The 24,523-nt window shown below is 36.0% G+C and overlaps 1 protein-coding gene across 1 annotated transcript in view; it reads right to left on the bottom strand.

Annotated features, from left to right (window-relative positions):
- SMARCA5 (SNF2 related chromatin remodeling ATPase 5) overlaps positions 1-24,210 on the bottom strand; it is a 40,770-nt gene extending 16,560 nt beyond the window's left edge. Inside the window, exons 1-10 of the mRNA XM_026012994.2 lie at positions 23,455-24,210; positions 19,980-20,054; positions 14,921-15,087; positions 10,694-10,794; positions 8,475-8,575; positions 7,561-7,740; positions 6,300-6,455; positions 6,078-6,209; positions 4,604-4,672; positions 1,605-1,714 (exon numbers count right to left, since the gene is read on the bottom strand). Coding sequence (XP_025868779.1) covers positions 1,605-1,714; positions 4,604-4,672; positions 6,078-6,209; positions 6,300-6,455; positions 7,561-7,740; positions 8,475-8,575; positions 10,694-10,794; positions 14,921-15,087; positions 19,980-20,054; positions 23,455-23,631 — 1,268 coding nt within the window. The 5' untranslated portion in view covers positions 23,632-24,210. The remainder of the gene's footprint in view (positions 1-1,604; positions 1,715-4,603; positions 4,673-6,077; positions 6,210-6,299; positions 6,456-7,560; positions 7,741-8,474; positions 8,576-10,693; positions 10,795-14,920; positions 15,088-19,979; positions 20,055-23,454) is intronic.
- Positions 24,211-24,523: the final 313 nt, after the last annotated feature.

The following is a 24,523-nucleotide window of genomic DNA, read 5'->3' as shown; positions in this document are numbered from 1 at the left end:
TTTTTAATTTTTTATTTTTAAGTAATCACTAAACTTAACATGGGGCTTAACTTACAACCTCAAGACCAAGAGTCCCAAGCTGTACTGACTAAGCCAGCCAGGCACCCCAAGGAAGTTTTAAACATAATTTTAAGTTGTAGTCTTTTCCAATGGAAGAGTGCCAATAGTATTTAATTACTATTCAATGTAAATAGTGTAGAATTTGGGTGAGAACATGAAGATCTAAGGAGGGAGGAGGAATCATGATAGGGTAAGGCATGAGGATGAGAATAAAATGAATACAATGTGATTTAAATACAAATAAAAGTAAATTGGTGGGGGGATATGAGGGCAGTAAAGCTACAGTCATAGACTAAGGATGGATTATAAAAAGCTTTGAATGCACATCAAGAATGTAAACATCCTGCAGGAAAGACCAATCTATGTAAATACAAAAATTTCATGACCTTGAATCCTCTGAACAGAATAACTTCAATAACCTAAGCAATCCAAGCATAACAACTCTAGTTATGAAGCATAAAGTATTATTCAAGGCAAACCTTTCTATACAATTCTGACTGATATAAAGTTCACTAATATTTAACAAAAAAAAATTTTTCTCTTCCCTTAACACTGATTCATGTCATAGTTTTGTTATTTAGAGCCATACAAGACAAGCCTAATAATAGCTTTGCTACCTTAAAAAAGTCTTTGAAAAGTCTACAGTGGTCATCTCTTCCTCAGATGATGTGCCCATTTCTTTACATTCTATTCTTTCTATACTTCTACCAACAACTCCAGCCGCTTGCAGACATTTATCAAGTATGGGATTAAATACACTTGAAATGTAGTGTATCCAATAAAGAATAAGGTGGCTATTTATTTCTCTCCTTTGAACACAACGTGTATTTTAACATGTGCTAAAGTGCTATCTTTTACTACAACCATTTCACACTGTTGATTCATGGTGACCTTTCTATCTGTAAAAAAAAAAAAAAAAAAAAAGAAGAAAGAAAAAGAAACTTACAAGGTTTTCAACATCTTTATTATGCCCTAGAGAGGTGTTAAAAATAGCTACCTTGTATTACCACCACAAATCCACAAAAAGACATTTTATCTTGCCTGAATTAAAACATCCACTCAGAACAGAGCCTTTTATATATATAAAATAATAGCTTTATGGGTTAAAAGAAAGCACCTAAATTTTCTCTCTCTACATCCTCCATCTTCATCAGATTAGCACTGATTCACAATCCAGTATTTATGAACCACCAAGTTAACATCATGTCTACATCTGAGTCACCCCTTTTTAAAAAACCCAAACTTAGGTATAAACAAACACACACACACACACACACACACACACACACATCCCCGTTTAATTAAATGCCAAGTTTAATCCTTAGATTCACAAATCTCCCAGCCTGATTCTGTAAACTAATAGCTTTAAGGCTTTGTATTATAAATTTGATTAGCAAGTCCTAAATTATATGACCGAAAACTTTTCAGGCTGAGCTCAACAGGGCAGACAGCCAATTCCTTGCAGACACAATCAGAAAAATAAAATACAAATGAAAGTTAGTGAAGAATCAATAGTGACTTTTAAAATGTCTAAGAATACCTACCATTCCCTTTGCATTTTGCTGAGACCCACATAGATTTTTACTTCCTTCTTTGGAGGCAAACTCTTTTCAACATCAGCTTTAATTCGACGAAGGAGAAATGGACGCAAAACCTTAAGACAAAAAAGAAATGGCAATGATCTTATAACTATTATTTAGGATCTCAAAATTGTTTATTAAGTACATGGAAATTTATAGATTTCTAGAATTTCTCCCTTTCAGATATAATTTATTATTTCTGAGTTCCTGAAGGGTAATATAGGATCATTACTTGTTCAATACATATAATGAATATATACTTGCTATTTGTAATAAAATACTAAAAACAGTAAATTTTGATGCTTTCACCATTCACTGGCTTTCAGGTTTAAAATTAGTTATCATCCTCCCTTATCTATGGCTTCAGTTACCAGTATCAACCATAATCTGGAAACAGATGATCCTCCCCCTAACATATCGTAAGGTCAACAGTAGACTAACAGCATGGCATAATGCCTACATTATTCACCTTACTTCATCTCATGATATAAGGCATTTTATCATCTCACACATCATCACAAGGAGGAGGAGTACAGTACAATAAGGTATTTTGAGAGACCATATTTATATAACATATGCTACAGAACAATTATTGTATTTTATAATTATTGCTGTTAATCTCTTACCTTGCCTAATTTATAAGTTAAACTATCATAAAGGAAAAAAATTAAATTATCAGAGAGATATATATAACAAAAAACAGTGTATACAGGGGTCGGTACTATCTTGGTTTCAGGCACCCACTAGAAGTCTTGGAATGTATCACCTGCAGATAAGGGACCAGGGGGCTGAGGCGTAATGCTGTACTTTCATGAAGACTATCTAACAGTACTTAAAGCTAGGTCCATGTTAAAATATTTTTATGGTTAGAGATTTTAGTATTACCCTTTTGGTAGGTGGGGAGATAGGTGAAATAGGTGATGGGGATTAAGGACTACCCTTGTGATGAGTGCTGGGTGATGTATGAAAGTTGCATTATATACCTAATAGTGATATAACACTGTATGTTAACTATACTGAAATGAAAATAAAAACTTAATAATTTATTACCCTTCTTCTGGAAGTAAAGCATAAAGTATATAAATCATGACTATACAATTCAGTAAATTTCAATCAAGTAAATATGCCCACGTAATCAACTATCTCACCTAGATAAAAGTACTCCAAAAATCCTTCTTGCAACCTTCCCAGTCACTATGCCCCCTTACACTTTAACATCATAGATTTGTTTTAAGTATTATTTTTAACTTTACATACATAGAATTATACTAACATATACTCATTTCATCTTGTTTCTTTCATACAGCATGTTTATAAAACCTATCCATGCTGTAGGTAGCTCATTTTCATTAAACTCAAGAGTATCTACAAAACTAAAGATTTGTTTCTTCCTATGTTCTGTGTTTACACTAGCTTATAAAAATATAATCACAAATAAAAAAACGGTGAGAAAAATAATCAGCAATACTTCTCTAATGTCATCATGTAAGGAAGCTAGTATAATCTTAGCCCACTGGCCCTCTTCCAGAATAGTCCAGGTAATTGTACAAGTAAAATTAGTGAAGGAACCACTCAGCCAATCCATAAATTCTTGGGTTACTAAAACAGATACTAAGGGTTTTTTTTGTTTTGTTTTGTTTTGTTTTTGGCAGAAGAGGTATTTTGCAATATTAGATAAGGATACATTAAGTAAAAATGATCTCATTCCTAAGTATACCTATGCTGATACTTAATATTTTCTTTCATCATGAGACCACAGCACAGGTGGAGGTTTAAAGACAGAGAACAGAAAGGTAGCTACCAGACCTCTTCTCCCCGATTATAAGCATTTTCATACTACTGTCTGAACAAAATAGTGATGCCTATAGTGGCTGCTGATTCTGTTATGTGGAATTGTAGTTTGCTTCACATACATCTACCTACTTATTAAAACAAAGTCTACACATATACTCCATACTCTAAATTGAATGCTTACGTGTTTAAATGCCACCTAATTATAAACAAACATGTCTAACAGATAATCACCTTCAAATATTTAACATAATAAAATTTCAGTACATAAGAATTTTAAAGTACGTTATAATTAATTTATACAGAAACAAGTATCTGAACATTAAGACTTAATTTTTCCTCAGTTCAAATATCCACTATGAACTAGGTATTGTGCTAGAGATACAAATATAAGACCTGTTTCCTTTGTTTATAATGCAGCAAGAAAAAAGTGTAAACATTTCAAGACTCACTGCAAAGTTCTATTTTAGAATGCCATAATTATTAAAGATGAGATACATGCAAGTTTCTTGTCTGGCTTTATTCTGCTAGTCAAGCCATCATAATCTGGGTTCTATTTGAGAAATATATCCACTTACCAACTTGCACTTGTGAATCTTCAGTAAGAAGTAACAAAGCTATGTATGTATTACAGCAAAAACTTACCAACGCTGGTCACGATGTACTATTAGCAGTTGCTTATATACACAGTCGCAGAATTTAAGAACAAAAGATGGGATCTCTTTAGCCTCTGAGAACCAAATCTCTTACTTTTGGACTACTTTTTCCATTAAGTTAGAATTTCATCCTAGGTTCTAACACTAAAAGCACCATACTTTGTAGCCCCCCAGCCCCCATTGTAAGATTAAACAGTTAAGTGACAAGATTCAAATAGATCTAATTCTAGTCAATACATTTTTGTTAACAGAAAATAATCCACTAATTTAAACTTCTATCATTTTTTCCCATTTGAAATATGCTTTGAGGGCAGGGCCTCAAAGCCTGGAGACCCAGGATCAAGTCCCACGTCAGGCTCCCCACATGGAGCCTGCTTCTCCCTCTGCCTGTGTTTCTGCCTCCTCTCTCTCTGTGTGTCATGAATAAATAAATAAAATCTTTAAAAAAAAAAAAAAAATCTTAAAAAAAAAAAAAATATATATATATATGCTTTGACCTTATTCCAATACACTTACCATATGAAGCCTCTCAACTAGCTTTTGATCCCCAAGGCAATTATTTGTATCAAACCATGAATCAAAGTCCTAGATTAAAAGTCAAAAAAATGAAGATCAGAAATATGAACTACAAGCATTAACTATAAATACCCTATTTATCCTAGCTGTAATAATGAATTCTAGAATTAGTTTAGTATTTGAGATGTAAATTGCAAAAATCATTTGGTTCAATCCCATATTTTTCATGTGTCATTGTTAGCAATGCATTTTAGAACTACCCTAAGATCAAATTACCTCCTAAACATTTTTCTCAAAAACATCAAGATAACAAGTTTCACAATGAAAAAGACAGCTGGAAAGGAAGTTCTGTAGAATTAGAGAATTAATATTCTTGCAAAATATCTTTAGAGAAACTAAAATATTAAAATCACTTTAGTTTGTTCGCCAAGGCCACTCAGACTACTCAGTTTCCAGAGTAGTGTCAATTTTAATTAAATTTAAATTACCAGCATGAGCATTTGGGTAGGATCTGAACAAGAATAACTTTCATATTCTTACCTCTTCAACACATCTGCTATGTATTTGTGCTTTGTTAGTAAACATGATCTTAGAATTAATTATGTTAACTGGAACAAAGCTTTCACAGATTACTAAAGCAAATGAAAGTATCAATGTATTAAGAAAAATCTCTAAAATAAAAACATCAAAATACATAAAAGCAGAACTAAAGTATTTTCCTGAGATTGATTAATGTCTTCCAAAAACAGAAATTTCTCTAATCTTTTAAAATGACCTTTAACACAAAAACCAAAATTAACTGTTTTGGAACTTACTGAACTCTTCAAAAGCCAGACACACATGTGCATGCTCTCTCTTTCTCTCCTTCTCCCCACCCCGCACCATGGAAACAAAGTTCAAAAATGAACTCTGGTTCAGCAAAAAAACACTGTAATTACTAATAGCACAGACTCTTAAGATACATATTACATTCTTAGGTACAAACGATAGTTTGAATATCTATTTAACCATTTTTATCAGTGCAAATCTATTAAAAGGTAAAGATTAGGTTCTATGTTTGTTAGACCATAAAAAAAGATGGCTAGACAGACTTTACCAAATTTGAAGACCACCCTGGAGAAACACAAGCTACGTGAAGTTCATAAATTCACTTGTGAAATAACCTGAACAGCACCTTAAGAACACAAGCAGTCCACTTACAGCTGCAGAAATTCAGACCAACATGACTACCTATTTGGTATGTGAATCAGTAACATTCCAAAGAAAATGACTCATAAAATGATACTGAAGTCGAAAGGCACAAAAATAAACTCTCAGGATGCATAAAAAACTTGGCAGGTTACACCAGACTACATATAAGTGAAAAATTAAAAATTATCTCAAGCAGTGCTAAAAGGCCAATTTTATTATAAAAATGTATAGCATTAAACAGAAACATTAATATTACTATCAGAAGACAGTAAGACATACTTACATCTGCTGAATTAAAGACATCTGGCAACAAAAAATTAAGAAGTGACCAGAGCTCATGCAGGTTGTTTTGAAGAGGTGTTCCAGTTAATAACAGTCGATTTGTAGTCTTGAATTCCCTCACTATTTCTGACAACTAAAAGAACCAAATTCATCATTAGAATATTCTACATATTGATGAAATTCTAAAAGGTATTAATGATGTCACTTCCAACTGCCAAATTACCTTGGATTTTTCATTTTTGATTCTGTGAGCTTCATCTATAACTAAGTACCGCCAATTAAATTTTTTGAAAACAGATTTCTCTTTTATAAGCATTTCATAAGATGTTACACATACATCCCATTCTCCTGGCAATAATACATCTCTCACAAAGGCAGCCTGTGTAGCAAGAGAAAAAAAATTACATCATGCAAAAGTAAACTACAAATTAAACATACTGATGACAAGTAATCTAATACATAAAACAGGATGGAAAGTATTAAAGAGGGACAGTTATCTATAGTATGCAAGCATTTAGAATCAGCTCAAACTAACTTCATTAATCATTTCTAAATGTCAGAGCCATTTAATAAAAAATAATTGACTGAATTGATCAGTGCAAAATTCAATAAACTACTTTAAATATCTTCTCTTCATTTCCACCAGACCCTGAAATTCTCAGGAAAGGGGTTAGAAAGAGGAGGGTGGTTTCTGCCATAGAATAAAGACTCCAGGATTGTTTGCAGTAAACATTTTCATTCCTTTCACGTTTACAGAACTAGTAAGACTTTGCTATTACTATTCTTATTTTACACGTCAAGAAACTAAAGCAAAAAGTGGTTTAAATTGGGCTCCTAAACATAAAAAGCAACTTGGTAACTTAAATTATGCAAAGTTATCTAGAAAAGGAAAAAAGAAACCTAGAATCATCACTGATAGCTGAATGAAGAGAAAACAAAACTAAGTACATTATTTTTCGAAATAGTACATTTTAATCAAATCAGTATTATTTCTATTATTTCCTTCCAAAAAACGTCAACTGACCAATATTTTAACTTATTTCAATAAATGCCATACCAACTCACCAAAATACTATAATTGACTCAGTTCATCTTTAAAAACTATGACTATGAATTAGCATTATGTACATCAATCTAAAAAAAATGTGGCTCCTCAAATTTCCAACCAATTCACAAACTCAAAATTTCTTTTAAAAATAAGAATGTTGCCTCTAGAATGAGAACACAGCCTTTGATTTTATACAACCAATTCCAAAGTAAAAGAAACAAACTATACCCATATGGCATCTTATAGTCTACAACACCTTTTCCCCAGTAGGATTCTTCACCATCAAGACAATATTACATACGTACATTATTAATATTTGTGAAGACCAAGTTTATTACTGGACTTTTCTTTTATCCGTCCTCTAGTTACCCCCTCCCCTAAACCTAAATTCAAATTCTTTTAATTTCAAAAAAGTAATAAAACATGAAAAGCTTACTCTTTGTTCTTTATCTCCTATCAAACAAACAGATCTAAGTGTTGGTACCCATCTCTTGAATTCACTCATCCAGTTGTGTAATGTAGACTTAGGAACCAAAACCATATGAGGACCAGGAATGTTTCTATAGTGTTTCATGTACCCAAGAAGAGAAATTGTTTGAAGAGTTTTTCCCAGGCCCTGAAAGAATAACCACAAAGCAATAACAAACAAAACAAACAGACATCCATATTTATATTTCCTGATATACAAAAACATTTAAAAGAAAAGCTATTTGTTTATAATAGCCAACAAATGGCAAGAACCTGGTATGTGTTGAGTTTAGCTGTGTTATGTTTTTTAATCTTCGCCTATAAAGATGTACTACTAATTATCCCCATAAGGCACAGAAGTTTAAGTGACTTTCCCAAAGTCATGCAGAAGGGCTAGAATTAAGACCCATTTGACTCCATAGTTTCTTCAAGCAGTTATATGTTTCAGCACTATAGCCATGAGGAAACTTTGAAACACTCACTACAAAACTAGTAATAAGAGATAAATGTTTTGTGACAGAACTGTACAAGCTGCCACCCTTGAGAAAATAATCACTGATGAAAAATCAGTCAATTAACCTATACTTTACAGAAGTGGAGGGAAATAGCCAAAACATTTTATTACAAGAGTCTACCAAGAGCAGGTTTGTCAAAGTGTATTACTTTTATTATACTTTCATAAATAGTAATTCCTCACAACTGAAGTATAGATTCTGCTTATGGGACTAAACCAAGTTTGACAACAGAGGATTAGTTTACTAACAGTTCTGCATTATAATCAACAAAAATGATGTCACATTATCTTAACTTTTATAAAATTCCATGGTACGAAATACTTTAAATTACAAAACATAGCCTTCCAAAAAACTACCAAACACATACCATTTCATCTGCAAGGATACCATTGATGCCATTCTCATACAAGGAAATGAGCCAATTTAATCCTCGGACCTGATAATCTCTCAGTTTACCCCATTTTACATCTAAGGATAAAAGAAAAAACACAATGCACATTTTAAAGACACAAGGAATATATAAGGCAGTCCACTTCATTTGATATTCAAAGGTTTAACTTGAACCCACACAGGTTAACCCTGACTTTTCTGTCTTCAATTTCCAAGTCATTAGAGGTAGCTGCTGTGATCTGGAGCAGAGAAGGAGCAATTGGATAAGGACAATAACCAAGTGCAGGAAGAAAACGAAGAAACAAAAACCATGATTGTGAAGCATCAGAGTGCCTACCCCAATCACTCAGTTCCTATGTTACCCATATAGTGGTCCTAGAGACTCCCTTGCCTCTTTGTATCTTTTTTTAATGTTATCACAAGTGGGTTTGGTTTCGTTTTTTTTTTTTTTTAAAGATTTTATTTATTCGCAAGAGACATAGAGAGAGAGATAGCAGCAGAGACACAGAGAAAGAAGCAGGCTCCATGCAGGGAGCCTGATGTGGGACTCGATCCTGGATCTCCAGGATCACACCCTGGGCTGAAGGCGGCGCTAAACTGCTGAGCCACCAGGGCTGCCCCGGTTAAATTTATTTGAGAAAGAGACAGAGAGAGAGAGTACAAGCAGGGCAGAGGGAGAGGGAGAAGCAGACTCCCCACCAAGCAGGGAGCCCGACATGGGGCTTAATCCCAAGACTCTATGATGAGCTGAAAGCAAACACTTAACAGACGAGCCATCCAAGGGCCCCCACAAGTGTTTCTACACCAAGTGTTTAAACCTTCCATGATAACCTAAGCAGACATTCTCTGGGGATTTAGTTTTCCTCCTAACAAAGGGGAAATAAGATATATAGAGATTGTTTTCCCTTTACCTTCATAAGTAACTTTTTCAAAAGGTCCTCTATATAATAAGGAGACAGTATCTCTTTTGGGTTTTACTACACATTTCTCACCCCAGAATAATTACTAAGTATATACACATCACAATCACTAGATTTTCTTTTTTTAACATGCACATCTGTACCCCATCACCTTTCAAAAAACACTGTTTTAAGATAAAAAGCTAGCCAATGCTGGTAAACTAGTTACAACAAAGAATGTGAGAAAGACATAATCCAAATAATTCAAATTTCCTTCACCATTTGTACCATATATCTGGCTCTAGTTTCTAACTTCATGAAAAGAAATGGTAACTGAGTACTCATAGCCAAAAAACATTGGAAGATACAAACTTTGTAAACAGACTGCTGATTTTTTTTTTTTTAAGATTTTATTTATTTATTCATGAGAGATACAGAAAGAGAGAGAGAGAGACAGGCAGAGAGAGAGGCAGAGAGAGAAGCAGGCTCCATGCAGGGAGCCTGATGCGGTACTCGATCCCGGGTCTCCAGGATCACACCCTGGGCTGAAGGTAGGCGCCATGGGCCAAAGGCAGACACCAAACCGCTGAGCCACCCAGGCATCCCAGACTGCGGAATTTCTAACCAGATCCTATCTTGTCTAAAGCTCAACTTATTATGAGTTAAAGTTATAGTTAAATAACAAGTCCAAATTGTATGTCCTATGTTGACTATCCTAAATTGTTGTTCACAACCACTAGCATCACACAAATCAATTATCAAGTAAGACAGAGGAAGATCAGAAAAAAAATGCTAGGCTTCAGTAAAGACAAATGTGCCACTAGACTATCAAGATTATATATAAGTAAAACTTAAAAATCTGGTTAACCAAGTTTTCTTTCGGAAAACCATTAATAACAAAGGTTTCAGGAAAAAAAATCTTAAAACTAATACAAAATCCTGGCATTAGTTAACAAAAGCCTTCATGAAGTGCTTTCTTTTACACATGAAGTTTTCTTAACTGGGACAAATATAAGGCAAAAATCATTCCTAGGTTTACATATACATTCAGGCAATAATAATAAGCACAGTGGCATTTTATGCACCTTTGAAATACAGCACCACTATCATATTATAGTATAGTATATTAATACTATGATTTTCATCAAAAAAAATCTGGTTTATTTCACAATCAATAAATTTCAAATTACTAAAAATTCCCTTTATAAATTACAGCCAAGACAGATCCAAAACATTAACCAAAGGATGTCTTAAAAGAGGATTTTTTAAAAATCAGTTATATGTGTATATAACATACATGATGGAGAGTCTTCAAATCGAGTGCAAACATTGGTTGCTTTAGAGCTTTCTGTTAATAGTTCTTCATCTTCCTCTTGCTCTGTTCTACGATGTCTGTAGCTGTCAAGTTCAAGATTAAATCAATTGATTAGCACTTTACCTTTAAGTACTAGCTACTATTTCAACATAATTGTCAAGTGGCTGACAAAGATTCCACAATTTTTATTAGGCATTTAATACTAGAAACGTAGAACAGGAGGATTAGTAAATTTAAACCTGAAATGATTTACATGGATTTCTAAGATATACATACCATTATTAAAAATAGAGTAACACTTGAAGTAATGTCACTTTGAGGAACTACACAGAAAACTCTCAAAGTTTGTAATTTATTTATTTAAAGATTTTAGTTATTTATTCATGAGAGACACAGAGACAGAGGCAGAGACATAAGCAGAGACATAGGCACAGGGAGAAGCAGGCTCCCTGCAGGAAGCCCTATTAGGGGCTTGATCCCGGGACTCCAGGATCACACCCTGAGCCAAATGCAGGCGCTCAACTGCTGAGCTACCCAGGTATTCCAAAGTTTGTAATTTAAAGTTACCTTTTAAAGTATTTTTGCCAGAAAATAGTTCCAGGAATCCCATTTTAAAAACTATGACTTCTTTTTCTTTTGAGAGAGTGAGCCAGGTGGGGGGAGGGTGCAGGAGCAAAGGAAGAGAGTGAGAAACTTAACCAGATTCCACTGAGTTCAGAGCCCAATGCAGGGCTCAATCTAAAGACCCTAAGAGATCATGACCTGAGCTGAAACCCAACAGTCAGACGCTCAACTGACTGTGCCACCCAGGCAACCCTTAAAAATTACAACTTTCGAAAGGTTGAGATTGTGCCATTTGAGACAACATGGATAGACCTAGAGGGTGTTATGCTAAATGAAAGAAGTCAGACTGAGAAAGACAAATACCATATGACTTCACTGGTAAGTGAAATCTAAAAAAAATAAAATAATAAGATAATAAACAAAAAGCAGAATCAGAACTATAAACACAAAGAAAGAACAGCTGCCAGAGGGGAAAGGTTGGGGTGCTGGGCAGATAGATGATGGGAGAGGGAGATAGAGGCCTCCAGTTATGGAACAAATAAGTCACAGAAATAAAGAGCAGAGCATAGGAATAGAATCAATAATACTGTAATAGCAATATAAGAAAATAGATGATAGCCATACTTGTGATGAACACAACATAATGTATAAACTTGTCCGATCACTAAGCTGTACGTCTAAAACTAATATAGCACTGTATATCAACTATACTCAAATACAAATAAAATATTTTTAAGAATCCAATAAACTACAACTTTCACCATGGTGAGCATAAGCATAATGTACAGAGCTGTGGAATTTCTGCTGTACACCTGTAATTAATGTAACATTGTGTGTCAACCATGCTTCTACTGAGAATATATTACGTTTTAAAATAAGTAAAAACTGGGATCCCTGGGTGGCACAGCGGTTTAGCGCCTGCCTTTGGCCCAGGGCGCGATCCTGGAGACCCGGGATCGAATCCCACGTCGGGCTCCCGGTGCATGGAGCCTGCTTCTCCCTCTGCCAATGTTTCTGCCTCTCTCTCTCTCTCTCTCTGTGTGACTATCATAAATAAATAAAAATTAAAAAAATAAAAAATAAAAGTAAGTAAAAACTACAACTTTCACCAAAAGCTGCAGAATATGCAGACTGGAGATTTAGTGGTTAACCAATGACTCTTAGCCAGGGATTTATCAGAATTACTCATAGCTTTTTAGAAATGCCCAGATTCTACACCCCCAGAAAGTTGGGATATACCCCCTTAAAAAATCAATTTTCTGCAGTTTTAATATTGCCAAATTTAATAGTCTATAAAGGGCTCATGTTAATAAAAGTACTTACTCTCTAATTCTGAAGCTTCTAATTTTGTACCTTTATATTTTCAACAAATATTTTCATTTAAATTAGAAAACCGTAAATCTAATTTATAGCTTGATTTCCATTAAAACTACATGCTTGATGGAAGAGGATAATCAGTCTTCTTAAAGATGCATTTCTTAAAAACTCAGACCAAAGCAGGAAATATATTCAAGAGTATTCTTGCTTGTTTTATATGGTTCAAATTAGAATGTCTTAGTATTCCTCGTCCTTCTCTGCATTCTAATCCTAGGACACTGAGTACAAAAATATATCCTCAATTCTAATTTATTCTCCACAAACTAGGAAAGAACTTTTTTAAAAATAAAATCTCACAGTCTAGGTAGGACACCTGGGTGGCTCAGGGGTTAAGCGTCTGCCTTTGGCTCAGGTCATGATCCTGGGGTCCTGGGATCGAGTCCCACATCGGGCTCCCCACAGGGAGACTGCTTCTCCCTCTGCCTGTGTCTCTGACCCTCTCTCTGTCTCTCGTGGATAAATAAATAAAATCTTTAAAAAAATATATCACAGTCTATTATTATCTATTATTATCAAGATAGTTGATTATTAGTTATAAAACTGAAGATAAAAGCTGGAATGTGCTCATTACTTCAAGTTAAGGGTCTGTTGACCATAACTGTGGATGGAAGAGAAAAATATATACGTTCCTATACTTAAGGATAGTACCATCACCCTAATGACTTTGCATAAGCTAATTTTCCACTTAAAAGGGCTTGAAGGATAGAGAAGAAATCTCTAAACCAAGACTTCTTTTCCTCAATAACACTAGTTAAGACCAAGCTAAACAATTTATTATATATTTACTACAGAATATCTTTATGTTATATAATCTCAATAAAAGTGTTTCTTTTGGGATCCCTGGGTGGCGCAGCAGTTTAGCGCCTGCCTTTGGCCCAGGGCATGATCCTGGAGACCCGGGATCGAATCCCACGTCGGGCTCCCGGTGCATGAAGCCTGCTTCTCCCTCTGCCTATGTCTCTGCCTCTCTCTCTCACTGTGTGCCTATCATAAATAAATAAATTTTTTTTTTTAAAAAGTGTTTCTTTTACCTTATAGGTATAGTAACTACCTATACCATAAAAATACACATTACAGTATTTGTCATTTCCAAAGCATAAATGGCTGCAAGGGGCACCTGGGTAGTTTAGCCTACTCTTGACTTTGGCTCAGGTAGAGATCTTAGGGTCCTGAGATCCAAGTTCATGTAGGGCTCTGGGTGTGGAGCCTACTTGAGATTCTCTCCCTCCCTCCCACTGCCTTTCCCCCTGTTCACATGCTCTCAAAATTTTTTTTTTAATTTTAAATAAAAAATAAATGAAAATAGCTGCAAACTTCTCAAGTCTGAACAATTTAAATACATCTGAAGTGCAAATGTCTCTCTTATGAAGTTTCATACGTATTAAAACAAACAGGTGACACACAATGGATAAGGAATAAGATATATTAGAGGAGTAGAATAGCCCAGAAAGATTAAGGTATTGTGTTTATGCTTTTGATGAAAATTCCTTCAAGGTACAGCTCATGTTTTCATGTTTCTATAAACTGTATGGTAAATTTAACATTGTTGATAACAGTCTACAATCTCCTCTCTTAGATAATCTAGTGGATTTAATTATGGATTATTTTTCACTTTTCACTTTGGGAATTACGAGGTCATTTCAGGGAACTGAGATTATCCTAAAGCTGTTAATATCAAATCTATTAGTTATAACTAATTAAACACCTTAATTAACCAATCAGTACAAAAATTCCAAGAAAGTATTTATAAACTGAACATGTAAGTTACTTTACACATTTTAAACAACCACCTAAGGGCACCATACAACTTGACAATTCAATCTGCAGGACAACGAAGTAATACAAATTTGAGACAAACTGCTACGGCATAAATCATCACAACATTCTGTTAAACAACCAAAGACTTCAGATAAAAGTGATCCCCTTGATGCATGTATGTGGTTTATGCCTACAGCATACCCCAAAGCAGACTTAAAGTCAAGCTTGGATTATTCTAATTACTCCTATGGGATGTTAAATAGGCTGCTTAAACTCTGCATTTATTTCTTCTACGAGGAATGGATAACATCTGAATTCCATAAACAGTAAAATGCCATAAGAGCTAAGGCATTACAATTATTTATACAAGTATGGCTACATCCCATCAAGCTAACTGGGGCCAAATAAATAACAGCCCTAAAACATTTTTTTTAATGAAGTGATTTTATGCTTCTAATGAATATTATCAAAAATTAATGTGTCAACTCTGAAGTATAAACTATTACTCACTCGCCAACTGATAGCAAGTTTTGTTTCTCATCCTTTTTTATTCGTGGGCGCCCTGGTTTCATCTTCAAAGGTGAGGTTGGAGTCTTCTGAGCAGCAGGCTGGATGAAATGTGCAAACAGCTCTGTCTGCTTTAATAAATACTCAAATCTATTTGCTCGATCAGTTTGCTGAAAAAACAAAACATTTTATCAAAATATTAATACAATTTCAGAGTCCAAAGTTTCAGCATGCCTTTATACAATGAACTCAGCAATAAAAAAGGAACTGTTGAGACATGTAACATAGGCAAGTTTCGAAAGCACTAAATGAAAAGAAAAAAAAAGGGCAAGGCATTATACTGAGTGAAAGAAGCCAAATGCCGAAAGACTACATATTGTGATTCCACTTACATGAAATTATAGCTAGTGACAGAAAGCAGATCTGAAGTGTCAAGGAGATAAAGATGAGAGCAAACTTTTCAGGGAATGATATAACTGTTCTACATCAAGACTATAAGGTGGCTGATTGCATCAATCTGCCAAAACTCACTGATTTATACTTAAAACTGCACTGGGTCAATTATTCATCAATATAGTTGACCAAAAAATTATTTAATACAAGTGAATTTAGGGATCCCTGGGTGGCGCAGCGGTTTAGCGCCTGCCTTTGGCCCAGGGCATGATCCTGGAGACCCAGGATCGAATCCCACGTCGGGCTCCCGGTGCATGGAGCCTGCTTCTCCCTCTGCCTATGTCTCTGCCTCTCTCTCTCTCTCTCTCTCTCTCTCTTTGTGACTATCATAAATAAATAAATAAATAAATAAATAAATAAATAAATAAATAAATTTAAAAAAATTTTTTTTAAAAATACAAGTGAATTTATTCAGAAATGGGAAAAATACATTGGTCATTTATCAGTGAAGCTGTGCCAAATTTTTAAAAGGTATCAGGTTAAAAAACAATTATTAAAGAGCACCTGGCTAGTTCAGTTGGGTAGGGCACATGACTCTTGATCTCAGTCATGAGTTCGAGCCCTACATCTGGCAGAGAGCTTACTTTAAAAAAGGGGGGGGGGACAACCTGGATGGTTCAGTCAGTTAAGTATCTGCCTTCAACTTAGGTCATGATCGTGGGGTCCTGGGACTGAGCCCTGTGTCAGGCTCCCTGCTCATCAGGGAATCCGCTTCTTCCTCTCCCTCCCCCTCCTCATGCTTTCTCTCTCTCAAATAAATAAATAAAAATTTTTAAAAATCTATTGTTCATGAAATATTCATTAACCCAATGCAGTTAATACTATTTCATCCTTTCATGACTAACATCTGCCACTTTGAAATGTTCCTTATTATCACACTAATGGAAGAATTTAAACCAAAAAAACTTAAGATCCTTGAAATCAACATACTTCCCCATGATAATTTCCTGTAGAAGACAAGCTTCACTTTTTTGTTTTTGAAGATTACAAACTATTTTAAAGTATTGTGATACTTATGTGTATTTTGCACTATTTCACTTTTCAATGCATATATAATAAAATAAGAACATGCAACTAGAAGATGTTGGGGATGAAAAAAATCTATTCAATTATTGTAATTATATTTGGAATCGAATAAATAAACTCTGGAAAGTAATTCAGATAGGTCAGAGTTAGACATTTTAAGGTAAAATCTATTCTGGAGTATTCAAAAATCACTAAGTATTTTTCACTTCTTTCAAAAGTGTTCAATCAATATTAACTTCTTAAATAGCCATTCAGTTCAACAACTAGTTTTGTGTACCTACCAAAGAAAGCACCCTCCCCCCTTATAATCCAATATCAACCTAAGGGATTATGAGATTGTCAGAAGGTGATAAATGTTCAGAAAATAAAGCAGAGTAAAAAGAACTGGGAATAGCACTAAAATTTTAACAGGGATAACCGGGAAAATCCTAAGACATAATGTTTCAACACAGAGGGGGATATGTACCCCACTCCTGTTCTTAGATCTTATCACAAGTCTCTAATGTTCAAAAGCCTTTAATGGCTCTAGGTGTTTTAAGTTTTCAAAGTGTGCTTCACGACCCATCAGAGCAAAAATATCCAAGACCTTCTATATGATCAAGTTTCGAACTACTGCCTTAAGGAATTAAGTATAAATTTCATCACAGTTCTACACAAAAGTCAGTGACTTCAAAATTCTCACAACTCATTCATTTCCAAGTGGTAATGGTTGCAAAGAACCAAGGAGTTCAGAACATTTACAGACTAACCTTTTAGTGGAACTGTGGCAAGGGTTGAAGGAAAAATAAGCAAAGACCTTGGCTGAGAATGAGAATATTAAAATAAAAAGGATTTGAGATCTTAAAGAGAAAAGAGAAAATATCCTTAAAAAGTAGAAACAATAAGATTAGGAACCTGAAGGACATAAATCATAAAATCAAATAGATTAAAATCAATAGCTTAAAATCAGCTTCTTTCTTTGAAACAGGAGGAAATGACACAGGGCAGTACAGGCCATACATATTTGGAAATAGAAGGGAAATAAATTAAAGGCCTGTAACTGTAGAAGAAGCCTGAAAAATCAGGATGGCAGAAACGAAATAGAAAACTTAACCAGAGTGGTAAAGTTTTTAAATAACTAAATGGGTTGTTGCACAATAAATACTGAAAGTCTAAGGGAGTAAAAACCATAAACCATAAATTTATTCTGATACCAATCAACACTATTATTTAGTTTTCTCAAATAGTATTCAGCATCCTTTGGAACCAAGAATGAAGAATGGATACTGAGACTTACCTATGGTTAGGAACTAGCAGATGATAAGGGAGCTTGCTTAAAAGAAAAGTATTAGTCAAGGAAATAACTAGGAGATTGAAAAACTTCAAAGAAATACATGGAGAGATTTGGAAGAGGCCAGATCATTAAAAGGAAACAGATACAGACGCAAAGAAAATAACCCATGCAATAAAAGAATACTGAATAGGACAATGGAGAAAAAAGAGGAATTATGAGGTTAAACTTGCAAGACTATTAAAATGAAGTACCATCATGGACAGCTTGGGTATAAATTAAGAAAAACTGTCACTATCAGTAAATGTAGATGTGTGAGATAGAATAAATGCAATTTTGGATATTCCTAAGAAAGACTTAAATGTCCAACAAACAAATGAAAATACAATGGCTGGAAGCATCTGGGCTAGAGATAAATGCTGAGAATTCAGTTTAAAGAAAACCAGTGATAGGGTCTCCTGGCTGGTTCAGCTAGTGGAGCGAGCACATTACTCTCGATCTTGCGATTGTTTGAGCCCCATGCTGGATATACAGATTACTTAAAGATAAAATCTTAAAAAAAGAAAAAAGAAAAAGAAAACTAATGACAAGGATTGAACTGTTCAAGAAATTTTTAGGATGTGATAAAGGACAAAGGAACTGTCAATAGGGTATCGACAAGGAAAAAAAGCTCTCACAAGGCAAGCAAAAATTCTGAGGAGTGGTCAACGGTACCAGACAAAAGAGAGATGAATGAAAGTAAAATTAAGCTATAAATGGGAAATTAGATTCACTAGTACAGTATTAGTGACAGAACATCCATTGTGATGGGTTTGAGGAAATGAATGGGAAAAGCAGAGCTGGCAAATATATCTTTAAGTCTGACAGCAAAGAAAAAATATGGAACAATTACAGATATACACATATATAAAATATAATAGAAATCATATATAAATATACATATATATGTCATTTCATGAAATCTTTCCATTACAACATGGATAGATCTAAGAAGCTAAGTAAAATAAAAAGAAAAAATACCTTATGATTTCACTCACATGTGGAATTTAAGAAACAAGAGAAAAAACAGACTTAAATATAGAGAACTGGTAGTTAGTTACCAGAGGCAGACGAAATAGGTGATAAGCAATAATGCAGAGAATTAGTGAATAACTGTACTGTACACCTGAAGCTCATATAACACTGTATGTTAATTATACTGAAATTAAAATATATCATTTATGTTTTATATATTACTATGTGTATCATGTACATTATGTATCCATATATACATGTGTTCCTAAGTATTTTTAGGATTTTGAAACTAAGAGATTCAAAAAATATTTACTGATCTTGAAGAGAAAGTCAAAGGTTGAAGAAAAAGTAAATTTCAAAAAATAGTTCTTAAAATATACTATGTGCCAGATATTGTTCTAGGTGAAGACAGTAAGATTAAGACACTGTTTTTACTCTTAAAGAGCATATATACTGTGTTGTATTGTATGGTGGTATTATTATTTAACATGTTAAAATAAGATTTCAGGATCCCTGGGTGGCTCAGCGGTTTAGCGCCTGCCACAATCCTGGAGTCCTGGGATCGAGTCCCGTGTCTAGCTCCCGGCATGGAGCCTGCTTCTCCCTCCTCCTGTGTCTCTGCCTCTCTCTCTCTCTATCATAAATAAATAAATAAATCTTTAAAAAATATTTTAAAAAATAAAATAAAATCTCAGTATAATTAAATGAGTTTAAGCCATATAAAGCATTCAGAATAGGGCTTAGTACATAGTAAGCATTTGCTATTAGCCATTATTATTACTGAATCTGAATTTAAGCTTAAAGCTCTTCATAGGTTATGGTTAAGTCATGCTACAAGTTTCCTAAGGTATGAAATGTGATTCAGGGTCTTTGAGGATTCAAGTAGAGTAACATCATATGCTGTTTTGTAAAGATCTCACCCATATTGTAAAAAAGCTGTGGGCAAGGAGCATGTATTACTGTCTTTGTACCCACTGAAACAGAATGATAGTTCGATGCAGAATATACCCTGAATAACTACTTCTCTGGTTTTTTACTCTCCTCACTCCCTGACAATAAATCTCAAAATAAAGGAGAGTAACATATCCCATATATTAACATAATACTATTATGCATGTTCATGTAATACTTCTAAATTTGTTTTACATAGGCAAATAACAAAAATTACAGTATCCCATGTTACACCTATTTCAATTGGATATCAGTGCTTCAATTATAAAAATTAAATGCAGAAGTTTGGTCCATGCCACCACCTAATGAAAAGTTATTATAGACTCTATTCATATACCTAAAGCATACCATTTTTTCTTCATAGGTAGGATCTGGTTCTTGAATTTCTTTCTGCTTTCCAGGAGATGCATCATCAAATACTTCCTGGGAGGAGGGAAAAATCATGGATTGTTCTTTAAAATTAGTTAACATACTATTATTAAACTAATTTCTACTTAAAACACAATCTGAAAAATACATTCCTACTCCAAACTTGCTAGATACTTACATGGCTGTAGTATAACCAGATAGGGTATCTTGGTGAAATTAAATGCCACGATGACAACAACCTATTTAACCCAAGTATTTAAACTGTAGGACTATTGCAAGATTAAAACACAACATTATTATCTACATCATCCTAGAATAATAATAAAATAACTTTTAATAAATCTATTTTTATTCAATAAATATTATAAAACCAAATTAAATGACATAGAAATTATGTTCCCTTCTACTCATAAAACTGCAATATCTACTGTGTTCTACCAAATATACACCTAGAAATTATCATTACTCACTCTGATTTCCATCTTCTGGAAAAAATACAAAAAAATTATCATACATCCTAAATCGAATACTCCCTAACTACAATCTGATTCCTAAATTAGTAATAAATATCCTTTCTTGCAAATTTATTCACCCTGACATTCAAACGACCACAAACAAAAAACAGCAACAACTACTCTGCAAAGTTCTACTCATCTGTCAAAAAAACAACTAAGAACAGTTAATAAAAGTATAATTTTCATTAACAACGTACAAAACTGTGCTTGGCAATATGTACTATAATAAAGCTACCTCTGATTAAAAAACTGGGGAACTGGAGCAGGTACAGTACCAGAATTGAGAGGTCAAATTATCTATATTCTAGTCTAACTTCATTGCTAAGATCTTTAGGCTCATCACAAATCTCTGGTGTCCACAAATAGAAATGATAAAGCCTTCTACTAGTTTACTTCACAAAATGGTACTGGGTATCATAAAAGGTCAAAATATACCCTTAAAAAAAATGCGTTTTCCAACAATAGTCACTATTTCTTTCATAGTTTAAAAAAAAAGATTTGGATTCCAGGTCAGATGATTATTGATATACAATGTACCTATCAGTCTAATCTGTTGGCATACAGTGTACTGAAATATCAGTCTAACCAACAAAGATTAAAAAACAGGTTCCATCCATGTTGCCAAAAAAAAAAAAAAAATCATAGTAAACAAAAAGACGAAATTATTCCCTTAACTTATCAGTACCAAGCAAAAATGAAAATTTCACTGCATACAAAGAAAGCTAGCTAATATTCCTGGGAAGGTCAGCCTTGTCAGAAAAAAATTTGTAAAGGCAAGACTTCATTTATTTTCTAATTTTGAAAAAAAAAAAATCCACGTTAAATTCTACTTTTAAACAAGAAAAAGGCATTTAATTTAGGATTGCCAGATACATTAAATATATAGACTCAAACCTAGTTTTTATCACTGAACTTCAATGACTTCCAAGTTAAGAAAATGACTAAAGGTACATTTACTTAAAAAAATTTTTTTAAATCAACACGAAGAGAAACAAAATCAAGACTAAAACTAGTAAATTAAGAAATTGATTTAAAAAATGAAATTACTCATGTTCCTATTTCAAAAAAGCAAAAATAAGTCATTCCTCAAGAAATAAAATTCTTGAACATACTTCTTGTAAGAATATGACAGGGTAAAATATGTGGGAAATGGGTCCATTTCAGAGCCAGACCTGGGTTCTATCACAGATTCTACTTATCAAAAGACTCAATTTCTTTATTTGGCAAATAAATATGGCCTGGACTTCATTTGGTACTTGTTATCACATCAATATCCATACTTAAAACTTTAATTCCACTTAAATTTTAAAATAGCAACTGAAAGGCAGTTTAAAATACTCTGCTTTCTAATATTTAACCTCTCCAGTGAGATACTGGTTGTTATTGCAGAATTTGAACGACAGACCCTTTTGAGAGGCTGATGAAAACTATGGACACCCTTTTGCAGAGAATTGTCTATTTACACACAATTGCTTTCAGTGTCAAAGATTTTCAAACCCACTTACATACACCACGAAGCAAGAATTCAAGTTAAACAGTCCTGGTAATTCAAAACAACCATTTAAAACCTTAAGAAAAATAAGCAACACTCGATAAGAATTTGAAGCTAAAATCAAATCACTTAAAAATACAGGATATCAATGTCCTACTGAACTAAAACCTACCCTCACCACAAAATTCTCTCATAAACTATTAACGTGATGTTACGTCACCCCAGATTAACCTTTGGTGCTCAAGTAAAACTTTGGTACGCCAAATGCTCCAATGATAAACTGCACTTCCATTTACTTATTGTGTTAATTCTGCATCAAGGATCCTTTTCAGAGCATTATTACCTTCACTCCTTCTACCTAAGGATGGAAAAAATCCCAGAAATCTGTAGGCCATGACTATAAAATAACTCAAAACAGACTGAAGGCCAAGAATAAAATTTGGAAGGAGCAAGCAATTACTTTGTTCCCAGACATCACAAAGTCTTGGAGCATGCCCAAGAGACCCGTCTGGCAGCTCCCCAAACTTTTCCACCCCCGCAGCGCTGTCACCATCCCCTGGCCAACCCTAGCTCTGGAAGGGAGGCTCGACTAGCGAGCAGTACCAATTTTCGGGGGGGGGGGGGGGGGGGGGAGGTGGGGGGAGGAGGAAGGCCAAGGCCCAAAAAGAGGAATTGCGCTGAACTTGAAAGCCAACAGCCCCATTGTCATTAATTCACCATTCACGCATCCATCCCCTGACTCAAATTAGATGGGGGTCCAAGACAGCTGCTGCTGCTGCTGCTGCCTTGGTCGCTTTCCCTCCCAAAGGAACAGTGCCTGGGAGGAGCTTCGTCTCCCTTCATGGGAGCAGCTGCGCCCCGCTTATCCCCACTGCGCACTCGGCCTTCCAGCTCAAGCCATTGTTTCTGCCCAAAACGGATACCGCCCCCACAAGGCCTGGGATGAAGAAAACAAGATCTGAGCCCTCGGACGCACTGCTTTTAAATGCCTTCCTACCCCGCGCATCCTTCCCTCGCCACTAAGGGGCATCTCTCCCTACCTTCCCGCAAGTTTAGTGGAAACTAAAAGCTAGAATCAGAGATGGGTGAGGGAATTATGGGAGTTTACCGAAAAAAAAAAAAAAACCCACAATAAACAAAAACCGGGTAGGTCCTTCTCGGCCTCGGTAATCAATGACATCTGTTTAATAACAGCGTTGGAGAATTTGGCAAGATTCGCTAGAGACAAATCATGTAAATATGAAGTGCCAGAAACCCGCCCGAGTCGGCGTGGGTAGGTTAAGCACAAGGGCGCAGGGTTAATCACTTCGGATCTAAAGGGTCTGAGGCCGAGTTTGGATGCAGGAGGGGTGGAAAACGGCTCTGCGTCCGATCACTAAAATCCGGGCGAGGGAGCCGGCTCCTCCTCCCCACTGCGCCCTCTCCCCGCGCCACAAGCCACTCTCACCTCCATCTCGGAGTCCGCGGGGCCGGAGCTAGCCGCAGAGGGGGTCGCCTGGGCCGCGACGCCCTCCGGGCCGCCTTTGTTGCTGCTGTTGCTCACGCTGCTGGCGGCCGGGGCTGCAGGCTTGGAAGGCGCGCTCTCGGGAGGCGGGGGTGGCGGAGGCTCCGCCGCGGACGACATGATGTTCCGTGTGCGTCACCCGCTGCGGCCAGAGGCCCGGCTCGGCAGAGATGAGAAGGCCCGGGCCTGGGTGGTTACGTCGCAGCGAGCTGACGGAGGAGCGAGAGGGCCACCCGAATGCCCCCTTGCGCCGCGGCTCTCCGACGAGCCGGAACCGGGCCCGCAGCCTCCCCCTTTCGTCTGCCTCCTCTTCCGCGGGGCTCGGGATTCGACCGGCGCTTACCTCACGGCGGGAATCACGTCGACAAGAGTGGGCGGGGCCACCTGGGTCACCGAGGTCAGGGAAGGCGGGTTGATTTACGGGAGGGCGGAGGGTCGGAGTTAGGGGAAAGGAAAGCGAAAGAGAGACCGACACCGGGAACTAGCTTCGCCGCCCCCTTTTCTTCCTCTGGGAAAAAAAATCATCTATCTCACCAGCATCCAGGACAACTACCTACGCCACCGACTTTCAACCCTCGCGAGATTAATAGTTGGCTAATTGACTGGGTTCTGAGTGCGCCTGCGCGTTCCCTCGCCTCACCTTTGGCCACGCCCCCTGAGGGCTCCCAGCGGCCTCCAGGGCGAGGAGTGGGCGTGGCCTCGGGGCAGTGTTTGAAGACGTAGGTTTGGGCGTCGCTCCGAGGCGTGACGCAAACGCGGGGTCTAACGGCTGTCCTCGTCCGTGCTCTCCCCCGGGCTTGGCGGGGGCGGACGGCACCGGCTGAGAACTCGCCGGAATTTCGCGCCGCGCACTGAAACGCTACTGTGCGCTGAATTTAACACTTTATCGCCTGCGCTTATAGGCGTGACGCCATGGCGGTGACGTTACGCTTATCCCAAATGACGTCTTTCTTGTTGTCTCATGAAAAGTTTGTGTGATTTTTTTTTTTTTCCGTCTTCCCATGGTAGCTAT

This window comes from Vulpes vulpes, chromosome 10 (assembly GCF_048418805.1).
Source record: "Vulpes vulpes isolate BD-2025 chromosome 10, VulVul3, whole genome shotgun sequence".
Taxonomy (NCBI): domain Eukaryota; kingdom Metazoa; phylum Chordata; class Mammalia; order Carnivora; family Canidae; genus Vulpes; species Vulpes vulpes.
The sequence above is the reverse complement of the archived record's forward strand: the minus strand, read 5'-3'. Positions and strand labels throughout refer to the sequence as shown.